The sequence below is a fragment of the Schistocerca nitens genome, chromosome 2, assembly GCF_023898315.1.
Source record: "Schistocerca nitens isolate TAMUIC-IGC-003100 chromosome 2, iqSchNite1.1, whole genome shotgun sequence".
Lineage (NCBI taxonomy): Eukaryota > Metazoa > Arthropoda > Insecta > Orthoptera > Acrididae > Schistocerca > Schistocerca nitens.
This window is the reverse complement of record NC_064615.1, coordinates 122107932-122124185: the sequence shown is the minus strand read 5'-3', so window position 1 is coordinate 122124185 and position 16254 is coordinate 122107932. Positions and strand designations below refer to the sequence as shown.

The following is a 16254-nucleotide window of genomic DNA, read 5'->3' as shown; positions in this document are numbered from 1 at the left end:
CTACCCAGTCAACTGCGCACCAGTGAAACCAAAACTAGCAACAACAAGTGAAATAACAACACATTTAGTAAAAAGAGAATTATTAACTGCGCAGTAGAAAAAGTCCTGGTTCTGTTCTTGGCATGGCAAATGAAAGCAAGTGTCATCACTGTTTTTGAGAAGTCAAAATAATAATATATAAAATAGTTTTGTAGACAATGCGAGATGATTTGAATCTGTTAGCTTAATCAAGTTCCTGACTATTTCATCATGTTATAAGTTTAAGTTCGAATGTAAACTTCCTATTACACTGTGGTCTGAAATACCCAGTTGTATGCCAAAGTGTTTAGAGACTGCACAGTTGGCCGTCTCATTGTTTTCAACTTTATTTTGTGTGTATTTTCCAATTGGCTGATGAGAAGGCTTTGTTTGTAAATGTGAACCTGTCCTTTTGAAAGTTTAACTTTGAAGCAAGGTGGTTTCTTTTCCTCCCTTTTGCCAGAAGAGAGAATGTTAGCTTCTGAAATCTAGTTTTATGTTACTCTTTTTGTGCATCCCTTTGCTGTTGCTGGAAGAGTAGGAAAATTTTATGTGGATTGAATTATTTTAAAAACATTGAAACAATGGTATATGTAAAAAGATTTTTTCACAAAGTGTTATAGTTAATGATTGTTTCTGAAAGTACTGAATTTACAGATATCAGAAGAAGCAGATGACAACGCAAGGGGTCGCAGGCCTTTAGTAAAAACGCAATTTGTAGAATGGAGTTCCAAGTACTTTGCACAGTCTGCAACACATGGCCAAGATGATAATGACGTAGAAAGCGATTTACACTATGAGCGAGAATGGAGGTATACTATCATGAATTAAATTCAACTTCAATTATTATTACATTAATTATTAAAATTATCCTCACTTAACAAATAGGTACACATTTTACGATAGTGTAGATGCCATGTTTTCAATGTTAATATTATATATATGAGTAAGAGGATGAGGTGACATGTGACTGCTGTTGCGCTCTCTCTCTCTCTCTCTCTCTCTCTCTCTCTCTCTCTCTCTCTCTCTCTCTCACACACACACACACACACACACACACACACACAAGTATTATCCATTTGTTGTTGGTTGAAAGCAATAGAAAGTAACCTCCAAAGTCCATAGTAATGAACCTTTACAAAAAGTGTTAAATGTGTACTTCTGTTTATTCAGAAATGAGCATTCACATGTCACTTACATTTGCTGTGGTCTTTTGAATCAGCTGTTATCAAGAAGTAGAAAATCATGTTTAATGAGCTTCTCTGTCCTCTGAGAACTACCAGGTTGGCAATATATATATATAGTGCTGGAAAATAAAACTGTGAAGATGGATTGTGAGTTGCACTTAGGTATCTCGGTCAGTTGAGCACTTGCCCACAGAATGAGCAAAGGTCCCACGTTTGAGACCCAGTCTAGCATACAGTTTTAATCCACCAGAAAGTTGTAGGTGAATTTTGGGCTCACAGAAGGAAACAGTCAGTATAGTATCCTCTGGCATGTAGCTTTCATTTGTGCCAGAGGCAAATATTTATGATTGTACTCTTTGATATTATATTCCACAGTGTATCCTGCTGAGTGATAACAAGAGGAAAGGTGGTAAAAAATTACCTGGCTCCAAAATGGCTCTTTGTGTAATGGTGTGTATCAAATCCACGGTAGAATCAGAGCAGATGGGTAGGTGAGCATCCATGGTCTATACTTCATGAAGAACTTTGACAAATATGTGACATGAGACGGGGGATTGGATTACATTGCGCGGGAGCATGGAGGGTAGGGTGGGGGTGGTGGGGAGGGGGGGGGGTTGGGCTTGGGGTTGGGGGGGGGGGGGGTAGAATAGAGCTGAGAAAGAGTGTTGTGTCAGAGTAGAATATTATCAGAGTTTATTGTTTATTTGAGTTGTAATCTAATGTAAAATTTGATTTTGAGAAGAATTCTTTCAATTTTTACTATCACCTCAGGCCTGTGTTGTATTGAGTAACAAGGGAAGCATTTTCTGTGTGGCTTAGTTAACAGTGTTCTGATGGTGAGAGGGTAGACGTACAAGAGCATATTCTGTGAGAGATTTTTAGTGAATGAGAGAGACATTTTTCCAGTTTCTAAAGTCCTTCTGTATCCTCCAACACATTATACTGTATTAAGTATGCATGTGCATCACCACGAGCTTGTATTCGTAATTGCCATTGGCGTTTGGAAGAGACAGTAAGTGCTATTAAAATGGCTGGTGAGTTCTAATGAGTATAGAGATTTTTTCAAAGTCATTTGACACAGGACCCCGCATGTAGAAGTTTTATTTAACACAGAGAAAAACCACATGAAATCAATATGGGAGTTACAGAGGCTTTCAGCAAGTGACAGTATACCATTCCTCTGTGTATCCATATCCTAAAGATGTCAATTGTAAATGTGAATTCTGTAAGTGATTTCAAATCCTGAGAAGAACTGAAGGCTTCCTGTGTATGGTTACTCACAAACAAGGTATCAGAGACATAGTTTCTGTTTGTAATCCTAGATGGTATAATCTGTTTATACATTTATTTATCAGGGGATGCTGCACATTTCTATCACATGATTTTACTCATGTAACTGCCTCCAATTTGAAGTTGTAAAAATAAGGTGATAAACGACTCTTTGCTGGAAGTATATGATTGTTTATTGAACAGACGATCTGCGAGAAATTAGTACATAATTATAACTCGTGAAGATGAAGTAAATATACCAGTAATACACAGTCCAGTTACATTTATGTGGCCGCCTACCAAAAGCCTGAATAACCACGTTTTGCAGTGGAGGTGTGCTAGGAGAGAGTGAATGAGGTTCTGGAAGATATCAATAGGGATGTAGAGCCACGCCAAGTGTAGTGCTATACCCAGCTGTGCTAGATTTCTCAGTTGAGGATCCATGGCATGAACAGCCCAGTGGAGGTGGTCTCACAGTTTCTCGATTGGTTTTAAATCCTGGGAGTTTGCTGGGCAGGGGACTACGGCTAAACTCATCTTAGCACTCTTCGAACCACACATGTAGACTGCGAGCAGTGTTAAGATATTGCATTCTCCTGCTGGTAGATGGCATCATGCCGAGGAAAAAGAAACCACGTTTGGGGATGGACTTGGTTCCGATGGACAGCTGTATACTTGTGTTGGTCTATTGTGCCTTTCAGAATGATGAGATCACCCAGAGAATGCCACGAGAACATTTCCCAGACTATAATGCTCCCTCCTTCAGCAAGGTTGTTGTTGCAAGGTGTTTGCATTCAGGTGTTTCACACCAACCACACTGATGGCCACCTGTTGCCAGTCAGTGGACATCTAGTTGCAGTGCTGCGGTGGAAATTTCAGCTTTAGTCACCGATGGACAGCAGTCAGTATGGGTGCCTGAACCAAGTACCTGCTGGGGAGATGGTCATGCAGGAGGCGCTGTTGGTAACCCCTTAGTTCATCTGAGTGGTCGGTTGCTTAACACTCACGTGTCTATTCACCTGTGCACAAGTCTGCAGCTGATGTTGACCCTTGTCATCTATAGTTGCGTCAACATCAGTTTTGGATTGTGCCATTTTGCCATGCACACTATTCTTTAACATTGGCAGCATGCGGACATTTTACCAACTTAACTGTTTTGGAAATTGTTCCAACCTTGACCCAAATACCAGTGATCATGCACTTTTGGATGTCAGATACATTGCTCCATTTCTGCATTATGGCAATAACTGCGCTGTTTTCCTTGTACATGATTTATATACTCTACATTGCTAGTGCTGCCACCTGCCATCTGTGAGTTGGCATTGCCATCGAACATAGGTGGTGCTCACATTTATGTAACTGGACCATGTAGAGTGACACAGGTTTAAATACTATCTGAAGAAAGTCTGAAAATTTGACATATGTGCTTCTGTGGCACTCTATGTAAATGTGATGTGTCCATTAGTTTCTGTGTATTGCTGAAATCAATGTCCTCTGATATTACACTTCCCACCGTAAAATAGGCATGTAGAAATGGAAGCACACCAGTTTGTGGCTCCAAGGTAGTGCAGAGAATGCGACAATATGCTGAGTTCTCCACAAAGTCACAGCACAGTTCTCATTGTGGAAAATTTTGTCCATCCAGTCTGTACTGTCAGATTTGCAATTGGAGTGTCTGTATCAGTGCATGCTAGCCTCAGTTGATTGGTGGCAGCCTCTGGCATTGTATTTTACTCTTGACTACTGGTGGATGAAGGACTGAAGCACTGATTATGATGTCCCTGGCTGCAAATGTAGTGGATGCCTGCAGTTACGATACCATTGTCTGAGACATGGCAGGATGACAAGTGCACCTCCTGGACACAACAGCAGTGGAGTTGAAGGTAACAGCATCAGTTGTCATGGCCACCATAGGCTTAGCTGGTTGTTGTGGTGTCAGAAAGTGCAAACCTTGGTGACGGCTGGGAGAGAGCGCTTGCCACAAGAAGGAGCCTCCACAATGGCAGGCTTCCATGTTGGGTGCAGTTGAAAGACCAAACCATCCAAGTCTGGCAGATGAAGACTGACAAAAATCTTGCAGAGTTTTTAGATGTCATGACTGTGACCACGTAGGTAATCAAGAAGAGTTTAACTTTTGCCTTGTCTTGAAGTTTCGCTGACTGCCTCGGTCATCGGGGTTTTTAAATGTGTGCTCTAGAAATTCCACATCCCTCTTACTCTGGGGGGGGGGGGGGGGGGGGGGGGAGGAGGATTAGAGCAAAAGTAAAAGTGATAAAACCAGCAGTGTGTTAACATTTATGACACACTCTGCAATCTGTAAGATTTTTGGCTGTACTGTGATGCATGTAAGTGGTGGCCTTTGTAGTTGTACTACTTTCATTATTTCCAACATATTGTTGACATTGGTGTCCTTGCTTTTACTGCAGATATCTTATTTAACATTGTTTATACTTATTTTTCTAGCGAAGCAGTAATTATACTAGATATATTCTGTCAGGTACGAATATTACAATGTTAGAGATAATATTTAACTAGAAATTAATATTGACTGTCCAAATAAAAATGAGAGAGGAAGAGATCACATTTCAAGTGGAGGCCAGCATTGCAATGGACAGATATTAGTATCATAGTTTACTCACTATAGACATAACAATGAAAATATTCAATTTTTGACAATGTAATATATTTGGCAATATAATATAATTGGATAGATAAAAACTCTACTCACCAAGTGGCAGCAGAGCGCACACATTCTAATGTTCTCTGGATGACATCAAGAGACAGTGTGTTGCTGGGGTGCAAGACTCACACATCTCTCAATTCAGTTAACTTGCCCATTGTGTGTAGCCGATCCTCTTCTCTAGTTAATCTGCTACATCAATCTCCCGAAAGCTTCTTCTCTGAAGATATGTTGCTGGTTAAAGGAATTTACTAACTACTTTTCTATTCTTCAAATAATTTGTGTACTCATAGAATACTTTTCAGTTCAATTGCAATATATTTTCAGTGTTCATATACAATAACTTTGGCAAGTTAACTCATTCTTGAAACCTTAGAATCATTTACACTTCTTCAAAATAGCTTACATGTGTCTCGCTTTGATCATAACCAAGACATAGAGTAATTTGAGGATCTCTAGTCTCAAACAAGTCCAATTCATGAGTGTCCTTAGGAAACTACTTTCAACTGTCCACTAGTCTTTTTACGATCATCACAGACATTAAAGAGCACAGAATACTACATAAACTTTTCTTGTTCTTCTTTGTCCGTACACTAAACTCTGTGGGCTGTACAGCAAGTACTTGTCTGCAGCTGTTCGGCCACTGTGTCCATCTTTTTTCTCGTGGCTGTTCTTTTTGACCTGCACATACAAATAAACTATGCGCAGTCAGCTGATTCATTTCTCCTTTTTACTTACAAAAGCTTTCGGAGCCAAAGACTTTTTCTTCCAGCAGAAGGGTTGAAGGGGAAGGAAGAGGGGTGAAAGAAAAGGAAATGGAGAGGTTTAGGAAAAGGGGTAGTGTTCAGTAAAGTTACCCAGCACGTCGGGTCAGGGGAGTCTTACTGGATGGGATGAGAAGGAAAAACTGATTGTTGGAGACTGCACCAGATGAGATTTGAAAACCTGAGAGCTTAAAAGTGTCCTGCGTATTGCACTGTTTTCCACTTTTAAGCTCTCAGGTTTTCAAATCTCATCTAGTGCAGTCCCCAACAATCAGTCTTTCCTTCTCATCCCGTCCGGTAAGTCTCCCTGACCCAGGATTCTGGGTAACTTTTCCTAACACTGCTCCTTTTCCTAAACATCTCCAGTTCCTTTACCTTCACTCCTCTTCCTTCCCCTGTAACACTTTTGCCAGAAGAAGGAGGCACTGGATATGAAAGCTTCCATAAGTAAAACTTTTTTTTTTATATGTGTGTTCTCCTGCCACTACTTGGTGAGTAGGTTTCATCTATCCTATTACATTACGCCACTATAGACATAGGCAGTTATCAAAGGAACTCTAATGATAACCCCTGTTTAGTTTGGAGATAAGGTTGCTCAAATAAAACTAAACTCCTGTCAAACAGGCTTTGGAAGGCCCAACAGTATTAACTGATAGCCATATCAGCATCATCTCAAAGGCATCATTGGATGCGGATGTGGAGGGGTGCTGTCAACACAGTGCTCTCTCCCAGCTGTTATCAATTTTTGTGACTATTGGTGTTACTTCTCATTTGAGTAGCTCCTCAATTGGCCTCTGAGGGGCTGAGTGCAGCCAGCTTGCCAGTTCATGGCAGACCTGGAAGGTGTCACATCTAAGTGCTTGCCACACCCAACAGTGCTCACCTTTGATGATGTGATGGGAACTGATTTATACACTGTGGCGAGGCTGTTGGCAATGATGCTCAAATTTCTCACAATATTTTAATGCTAGCACAACAGTGAATAATAAACACCCACGTCCATGATACCTACAATTCTTTGCAACCTCCAATATTATTATTTTTCTGTCTGCCACCATTGCGCAGCGGTAGTGTTACCGCCTATCACGTAAGGGGCCTGGGTTCGATTCCCAGCAGGGGACTGGGTGTTGTGTGTCCTTGATCTTTATTTTCATCATCATTGACACGCAAGTCACCAAAGGGGTGTCAACTAAAAAGACTTGCAATATGGCGGCTGAACGCCGAAGAAGATATCCCGGCCAATAATTGCCATATGATCATTTCATTTCATTATTTTTCTGTTACTTCTTATAGACTCTTCCATAGATCTCACAATAACCACTAAAATGTGTACATTTCTCTTATTTCATTTTATATACTTGAATGTTAAAATTACTTAAATGCTTCTGCAGTAGTTTTGCTCACTGAAACTTGAAACCATATTTTGTGGATTGTCAGGTATCAGCGCAATCACCTGCTACGCATTGAAGCACGTGATGAACAACGCAGGATTTTAAGCAGCAAACTTGAATCGCAGGTGTTCAATGCTCGTAATCCTAATGCTCCTTCAGTCATTGCTTTTCATCCATATGATACACACATTGCTGTTGCAGGAAAAGACTCATTTGGGTAAGTCTGTAGATATAGAATGTTACATAATATGATGGGTTATGATTATTTTTTTATGTATTAATTGTACATTGAAATACAATGAGGCCACTTGCCTAAAAATATTGTTAATACACTTCAAGACTAAAAAAGTGGGCATACCACCAAGTAATTGCCCAAATGGGATGGAAATTGGTAGATGTAATGTTCATGTACAGACAGACAAACAATTACAATTTCAGAAAAACTGGACAATTTATTCAAGAAAAATATCTTCACAAATTGAGCACACATTTGTCCACCTTTGGCCCTTCTGCAAGCAATTATTCAGTTTGGCACTGATTGATAGAGTTGCTGGATGTCCTCCTGATGGATATCTTGCCAAATTCTGTCCAACTGGTGTATTAGATGGTAGAAATCCAGAGATGATTGGAATGCCCTGCCCATAACGCCCCACACATTCTCAGTTGGGGAGAGATCTGGCGACCTTGCTGGTCAAGGTAGGGTTTGGTAAGCATAAAGACAAACAGTAGAAACTCTAGTTTTGTGCAGGTGGGCCTTATCTTGCCGAAATGTAAGCCCAGGATGGCTTGCATGAAGGGCAACTAAACGGGGCATAGAATATTGTTGATGTACTGCTGTGCTGTAGGGGTGCTGTGGATGACAACCAAAGGAGTCCTGCTATGAAAATAATTGGCACCCCAGACCATCACTCCTGGTTGTCAGGCCGTATGGTGTGTGTCACGACAGTCAGGTTGCTATCTCACCATTGTTCGGTGCATCTCCAGACACGCCTTTGTACTGTAATTTCATTGACTGGACCAGAATTGTCTTCATTGGTGAGTTCCACTTTGAACTGAGCCCCAATAGACAATGAAGACGTGTCTGGAGATGCTCCAGACAGCAATGGGATACCAACCGGACAGTCGCCCATCGTAAGGCCCGAGGACCAGGAGGGATTTTCAGGGGTGCCATTTCTTTTCACAGCAAGACATCTTCAGTTGGCATCCACGGCACCTTACAGCACAGTGTTACATCAAAGATATAATATGCCTAATTTGTTGCCCTCCATGGCAAGCCATCCTGGGCTTACATTTCAGCAAGGTAATGCCCACGTGCACACGGTGAGAGTTTCTACTGTTTGTCTTCATGCTTGTCAAATCCTACCGTGGCCAGCAAGATCGTTGGATCTCTTCTGAATTGAGAACATGTAGAGCATTATGGGCCAGGCCCTTGAACCAGCACAGAATTTTGATGATCTAACATGCCAATAGGACAGAATTTGACACGACATCCCTCAGGAGGACATCCAGCAATTCTATCAACCAGTGCCAAGCAGAATAATTGCTTTCAAGAGGGTCAGAGGTAGACTAATGCATTATTAACTTGCTATTTCTGTTGAATAAATCATTTTTTTCTGAAATTGTAATCATTTGTTTGTCTGTATGTGTACATTATACCTATTGATTTTTGTCGCATTCGGATAATTCCTTCGTGGTGTGAAATTTTTTATTATTATTATTATTATTTTTCTCTCCCTTGGAGTGTAATTTGTCAGGGTTACCCCCTGCATAGTAGCTCATTTTAGTCCCACAAATAATAGTGTGTGGGATGTTTTTTTGTTATATGAGGTTCCAAAGCATCTTTGTTTCACCTTTATATTTGCTAATTCAATAATATTTTTGTCACTATTATGTTCCTGTTGTACCATTGTGTAAAATGATGGAACATCTCATTATTTAATAGTCCTCATTGCTTTGTTATGTCCTTAAAAAGAAATGTCACATACAAATTGCGTTTGAGAAATCTTGGGTGGTGGTATATATTTTGTATGGTTGCTGGTATTCAAGGGGACTTTAAGGTACATAGTCCATATCTGTGTAATTGCCGGTAGCAGACTGAGGATTTTGGGTGGTGCCCAACTATTTAAAGACAGGCATATGACCAGACTGTTGTTTCGGAAACTACATAACCATTTGAAAAATGGCTAGGGTAGATTTTGCTACTCAGAATGAACTATAAATATTGATAGTAATTTGATTTGTGAAAAATGTGCTGGTGTAGGAATTTAGAAAAGTTCATGAAATCACTTTATGCATCCACATTGGGAATACCCTACATAAGAGTATGGATGCCATTCTGGAATGTATTTTACATTATGATAAAATATGCAAAATTTTAAGTAGTGTTATAGTTAGTGAAGTAAGTCATCTTGATCATAAAAATTATGGCAACAAATGTGTAATGTCAAAGTTTGGAATCTAGTAAGAATAAAGGCACAATCAGCAATGGAAAATTGTAATAGTCTGGAATTTCATCATTAATTATCTCATAAGTTAATTAAATAATTTAATTGGATAGATAAAAAATCAACTCACCAAGTGGTGGCAGAACACACATATAAAAAGAAGTTGTAATTAGGCAAGCTTTTGTTGTTAGAAGGTAATTAATAATATTATTGAAAATTTGAATATGTTATGGTAAGTTGTAATGTAAGCATTTCTAGTGGTGTATATTATCTAAATGTGTGGATTAACTTGTTAAATTTTTTCCTTGACAGACTGTGGTATTATTTTCAGTTAGTTCATATCTTCTAATTAATGAATATTCCAGTAAAACTAAATGTAGCATTAGAAATGGCACATTGAAAATATTGCCTTGAATAATGAATTGTAGTGGTGAAAAGCTTAGTTAATGTTTTGAATTATTTGATTGCCTAATACTTCCATACTACCTAGATAATGAATGAAAACTGAGAAGCAAGCAAAGAAAAAAATACTAGTTATTATATGGAGTCAAAGTTCATGACACATGGAGTCATTCAAACTTGCTATGTTTCTTCACAGTTTGTAAGACTACTTCAAAAAGCTATAAATTAAGGATTAGAAAACATTCTAGTTTATGATTCCACTCTATCATGTGTAAATATATTTCAGAATTTGGGACTGGGTGACTGGAGTCAAACAAAGCTACTGCTATAATCGTGCTTCAAAGCAGTCTCGCATCACATCTTTGGATTTTGTAAATGGCCATGATGTTTCTTTGCTGCTTGTTGGTTCAGATGATGGCACTGTACGTTTATGGGGAAACTACACACTGACCAAGGGCAAGGAGCCAGTTCTGGTGACTGCATGGCATGCCCTCTCTGACATTCAGAATCCTCGCCAAAATAGTGGTTTGTATTTTTTGTTTCCCTATGCTTGTTACAAGCTGTATTGTATTACGTTTGCAGGTAATAAACACCTGTGTTATGTTTGTCATAGATCACTTTCTTAAGTCCATTCAGATTCATTAGCGGAGTACTTTACTGTATCTAGCTATAAATAAAAGGTCTGTGGACTGGCAAGTCAAGAACTGGCCTTTCTTTGTATTAAAATATAGGTATCTCTGTTTCCTAGACAGAGAAGTGTAGTGTAGTATATTTATTTGCCATTGGATCATTTGATGGAATATTGTTAAACATACCCAGTTTTATGGTAGCATAAATATACGTATCCAATCAAATTACTACTGAGGTAACATTATAATATTTTTTTGTTTCATCAATGAAGTTTTGTTTTTTTTTGTTTTTTTTTGTGTTTTTTTTTTGTGGAAAATGTTGCTTCCTAACCGTTGGCCTCAATAATATTCTTTTACATTCTATTGACAAAATGAGACTAACCGACCTTTCGTTTCTTTTCTAAGTAGAGTTCATATGCATGCTTCTTGTTTGGCATGGTAGTTAATTGTGTTAAATTCATTGAAAATATTCATAATCTATTCAGTTTCATTTCAGAAATTCCATGTTAAATTTATAATCATTATGATACTGTGCATTTTCTTTTAACAAAAAAGTTGTTGATATCAAGTACATAATTTTTTCTTATACATATACTAAGGACATTAAATTTATTTCTATCTTGCATGGTCGCTATTCAGGTGTGGTTCCTTTTTTCTTTTCATTTTCAGTGAACCACTGTGATGTGTTTATCTTCATCAAAGAAATTCACCCTGAACACTTTTATATTAGATGGGAAATTTGAAGAGAGACTAATAGAAAAGAAAGGAAAAGTTGGGTTTAAAGCCTCTTTTACAATGAAGTCATTAGAGACAGGGTAAAAGATATTGGGGAAGGATGCAGGAAGGAAATGAGGTGTTTCCTTAATTATAAAACTAAATTCCGCCTGAACAGGCCATGAAGGCCCAATGGTACTGACCGGCCGCTATGTCATCCAGCGCCCACAGACGTCACTGGTTGCGGCATGGAGGGGCATGTGGTCAGCACACTGCTCTCCCAGCCGTATGTCAGTTTACAAGACCAGCTAAATTCCAATTTAGTTAGGCGTTTAAGCTATGGAGGTACAGGGACAATAGCACCATCAACTTTGAGATCCACTTTCTGCTTGTTGTTCTTATGTGCTGTACTTACTTTTGTCAGTTAACTTCATCTCTACAGGCGGAAATTTGTATGTTGAAAACTCACAAGTCCCTATTTCTCGACACTTTGAAATGAGAGAGATTACTTCATCATAAAAATTCATGTATTGATTCAAATATTACAGCCATAAACCCTTTTCATAATGCTTTTCTGTAGTTAAAACCTTGACATTCAATGCATTAATACATCAGTTTTGACATCACCATTCCTTATCATGACCCTCAGAATTCTCTGGTGGATAGCATGTCTCTGAGAAGGGTCACACCTCCATGGGACAACTGCTGACCCAGCATGTTTCGTAAAGTGGGAACCAATTACTGAGGTCGTGTAGAAACGCAATGTCCAGCCTCCCGATTACATGGACACACAATGGAATTCCTACACAATATGCATATTCATGTTTATTAACTACCTAATGAAATTTCTATCTGCAGCTGACGAAGACCGTTTGTTGGTAACATAGGCATAGAGTACCCTATCACTTTCACAAAGCGATACATTACACTCCATATCCCCCACCTCAGAGGAATGGTGTCATCATCATTAGAAACATTGGTAACAATGACATCATTCACCACATCTGTCTTTTCCATCCCACCTTATCTATAATACATATTCTTGTCATTAAACTTCAAAAGCAAAACAGAAGCCACCAAGTCGTGGCATATATTATCTAACCATAGCCATATACCACTTCAGTTCTTTAGGATGAATACTACGGTTAGTGCTAGTAATACCCCATCATTCTGGGCAAGTTTACTTATATGTTTACATACAGTTCTTTTATTTACTTTTATAATTCATTGAGCTCATGCTTGCGTACATCTTGATACAGAGCTCCTCTTTAAAGCAATCATACTATCAGTTGATTAACCGTGTCAGTTTTATATAGCAGTCAGCAAACTATTTTCCAATTAATCCTATTTATTTGATTTTTAATGGGTAGTATTTCAAAGTGTTGCTCTTCCATTTTCATTACTCATTCCGCGGACTTTGTATATGCGTCCTTTTATTGTTCAGTGGTACCTCCAAAATTACAAAAGTCATTCTGACCTCTTACTTGCTTTTCATTTCTCACAAGTAAGACAGATAAATATGGACTGAGTATACTCCATTCCAGGTTATACTAACCACCACTATAAAATTATATGCCAACCCCACCATAGTGTTTAACCAATCGTCATTCCAGAGTGTAAATATTTCTTTATAAAAATATTTATAATTATTCAACAAGAACGTGCAAAAAATTTCTGCAAGTTTATGGTAGTACTCTTACTGCCATTTTCTCCATAGAGGCCATAAGGCAAACACAACAGCACATTCTATTCTGCTGATCTGGCTGCTCTGCATTGCTACTGTTAACTTGAGGAGTTACTGATCAATTAAAGCCAGCAGTCTTTCGTTGCTCCTTGCATCATATTGATGTATTAAATGCTCTTGTGATCAGTAATATTTCACATAGCTCAGACTGTTACATCTTTATTGTTCATTTATTACACATGTACAGCAGAACTATAAATCCATTTACCTGGCAACTTTGGAGCAAAACTCATAGGACCACAATGGTATCCAAACTGTGGAAATACCATCCAGTACACAACATTGCACTGAAGACTACTCTTAGATACAAATAAAAATTTTTATAGTGGTAGTGTCCCGGTATATACCTATCTCCATTTCCCTTTCAGTGAGTGTTACCTTCTCAATGGTACCATCATTTTAATAATTACACCTATTTATGTGTATGTCATGGTTACAGTATCCTGTGTTATATCATACCTCTACTACTTCCTTACTTCCTTCCAGATGACTCACTTCCAGTAGCTCTAGAATTCACATGCCTCTACATTTTTAAAATTCATTGATGTGCCAGATTTCTTTATCATATTGTTGAATGAATATTGATTGACCATGGTTCAGTTTGCAATTCGTCAAGAAGGTTCAAAATTTTTGGCCTGAAAAAAATGATAGTTTTATGACCAAGCAGAAAATATTTGAAATTTTTAGGGCACCACACAATACTTAAAGCTTCCTTCTCTGATATACTATAATTTCTTCCACCTTTGGATAGTACTTTGCTGGCAGATGAAATGGTTTGGTGTTCTATCCTGTCACCTACTTTAATCTTTAATCAGCTGGAAAAGCTCTGATGCAATCGCTTAAAAACTACTGTCAGGTAAAAGACAAAAAAGATTAATTGATATCCAATGAAATAATGTTCTTCTTTTCATTAAATTACTTTTTAACTTTATAAAAAGCCTCTTGACATTCATCTGTCCACTTCCATGTAAGGCGAGCCTCTGTCTTCAAAAAATATGGTCCATTGTTTCCAATGAACTGTCCAATAGCATACCAGATGACAACCTTTAGGGTATCACGGGCCTTTTCATGAGTGAGGTGCATAGGATTGGGCCAAAATAATATTGGAAGTCCCCCCCATGAACCATGGACCTTGCCGTTGGTGGGGAGGCTTGCGTGCCTCAGCGATACAGATAGCCGTACCGTAGGTACAACCACAACGGAGGGGTATCTGTTGAGAGGCCAGACAAACGTGTGGTTCCTGAAGAGCGGCAGCAGCCTTTTCAGTAGTTGCAAGGGCAACAGTCTGGATGATTGACTGATCTGCCCTTGTAACAATAACCAAAACGGCCTTGCTGTGCTGGTACTGCGAACGGCTGAAAGCAAGGGGAAACTACAGCCGTAATTTTTCCCGAGGGCATGCAGCTTTACTGTATTATTAAATGATGATGGCGTCCTCTTGGGTAAAATATTCTGGAGATAAATAGTCCCCCATTTGGATCTCCGGGCGGGGACTACTCAAAAGGATGTCGTTATCGGGAGAAAGAAAACTGGCGTTCTACGGATCGGAGCGTGGAATGTCAGGTCCCTTAATCAGGCAGGTAGGTTAGAAAATTTGAAGAGGGAAGTGGATAGGTTAAAGATAGATATAGTGGGAATTAGTGAAGTTCGGTGGCAGGAGGAACAAGACTTCTGGTCAGGTGACTACAGCGTTATAAACACAAAGTCAAATAGGGGTAATGCAGGAGTAGGTTTAATAATGAATAGGAAAATAGGGACGCGGCTAAGCTACTACAAACAGCTTAGTGAACGCTTTATTGTGGCCAAGATAGATACGATGCCCACACCTACTACAGTAGTACAAGTTTATATGCCAACTAGCTCTGCAGATGACGAAGAAATTGAAGAAATGTATGATGAAATAAAAGAAATTATTCAGATAGTGAAGGGAGACGAAAATTTAATAGTCATTGGTGACTGGAATTCGAGTGTAGGAAAAGGGAGAGAAGGAAACGTAGTAGGTGAATATGGATTGGGGGAAGAAATGAAAGAGGAAGCCGCCTGGTAGAATTTTGCACAGAGCACAACTTAATCATAGCTAACACTTGGTTTAAGAATCATGATAGAAGGTTGTATACATGGAAGAACCCTGGAGGTACTAATAGGTATCAGATAGATTATATAATGGTAAGACAGAGATTTAGAAACCAGGTTTCAAATTGTAAGACATTTCCAGGGGCAGATGTGGACTCTGACCACAATCTATTGGTTATGACCTGTAGATTAAAACTGAAGAAACTGCAAAAAGGTGGGAATTTAAAGGGATGGGACCTGGATAAACTGAAAGAACCAGAGGTTGTACAGAGTTTCAGGGAGAGCATAAGGGAACAATTGACAGGAATGGGGGAAAGAAATACAGTAGAAGAAGAATGGGTAGCTCTGAGGGATGAAGTAGTGAAGGCAGCAAAGGATCAAGTAGGTAAAAAGACGAGGGCTAATAGAAATCCTTGGGTAACAGAAGAAATGTTGAATGTAATTGATGAAAGGGGAAAATATAAAAATGCAGTAAATGAAGCAGGCAAAAAGTAATACAAACGTCTCAAAAATGAGATTGACAGGAAGTGCAAAATGGCTAAGCAGGGATGGCTAGAGGACAAATGTAAGGATGTAGAGGCTTATCTCACTAGGGGTAAGATAGATACTGCCTACAGGAAAATTAAAGAGACCTTTGGAGATAAGAGAACCACTTGTATGAACATCAAGAGCTCAGATGGAAACCCAGTTCTAAGCAAAGAAGGGAAAGCAGAAAGGTGGAAGGAGTATATAGAGGGTCTATACAAGGGCGATGTACTTGAGGACAATATTATGGAAATGGAAGAGGATGTAGATGAAGATGAAATGGGAGATAAGATACTGCGTGAAGAGTTTGACAGAGCACTGAAAGACCTGAGTCGAAACAAGGCACCCGGAGTAGACAACATTCCATTGGAACTACTGACGGCCTTGGGAGAGCCAGTCCTGACAAAACTCTAC

At 39.0% G+C, this 16254-nt stretch overlaps 1 protein-coding gene across 1 annotated transcript in view; it reads left to right on the top strand.

The window, feature by feature from the left end:
- Nucleotides 1-16254, top strand: part of LOC126235809 (regulatory-associated protein of mTOR) — a 316754-nt gene that overhangs the window by 256054 nt on the left and 44446 nt on the right. The window contains exons 19-21 of the mRNA XM_049944648.1: nucleotides 676-830; nucleotides 7356-7526; nucleotides 10442-10680. Coding sequence (XP_049800605.1) covers nucleotides 676-830; nucleotides 7356-7526; nucleotides 10442-10680 — 565 coding nt within the window. The remainder of the gene's footprint in view (nucleotides 1-675; nucleotides 831-7355; nucleotides 7527-10441; nucleotides 10681-16254) is intronic.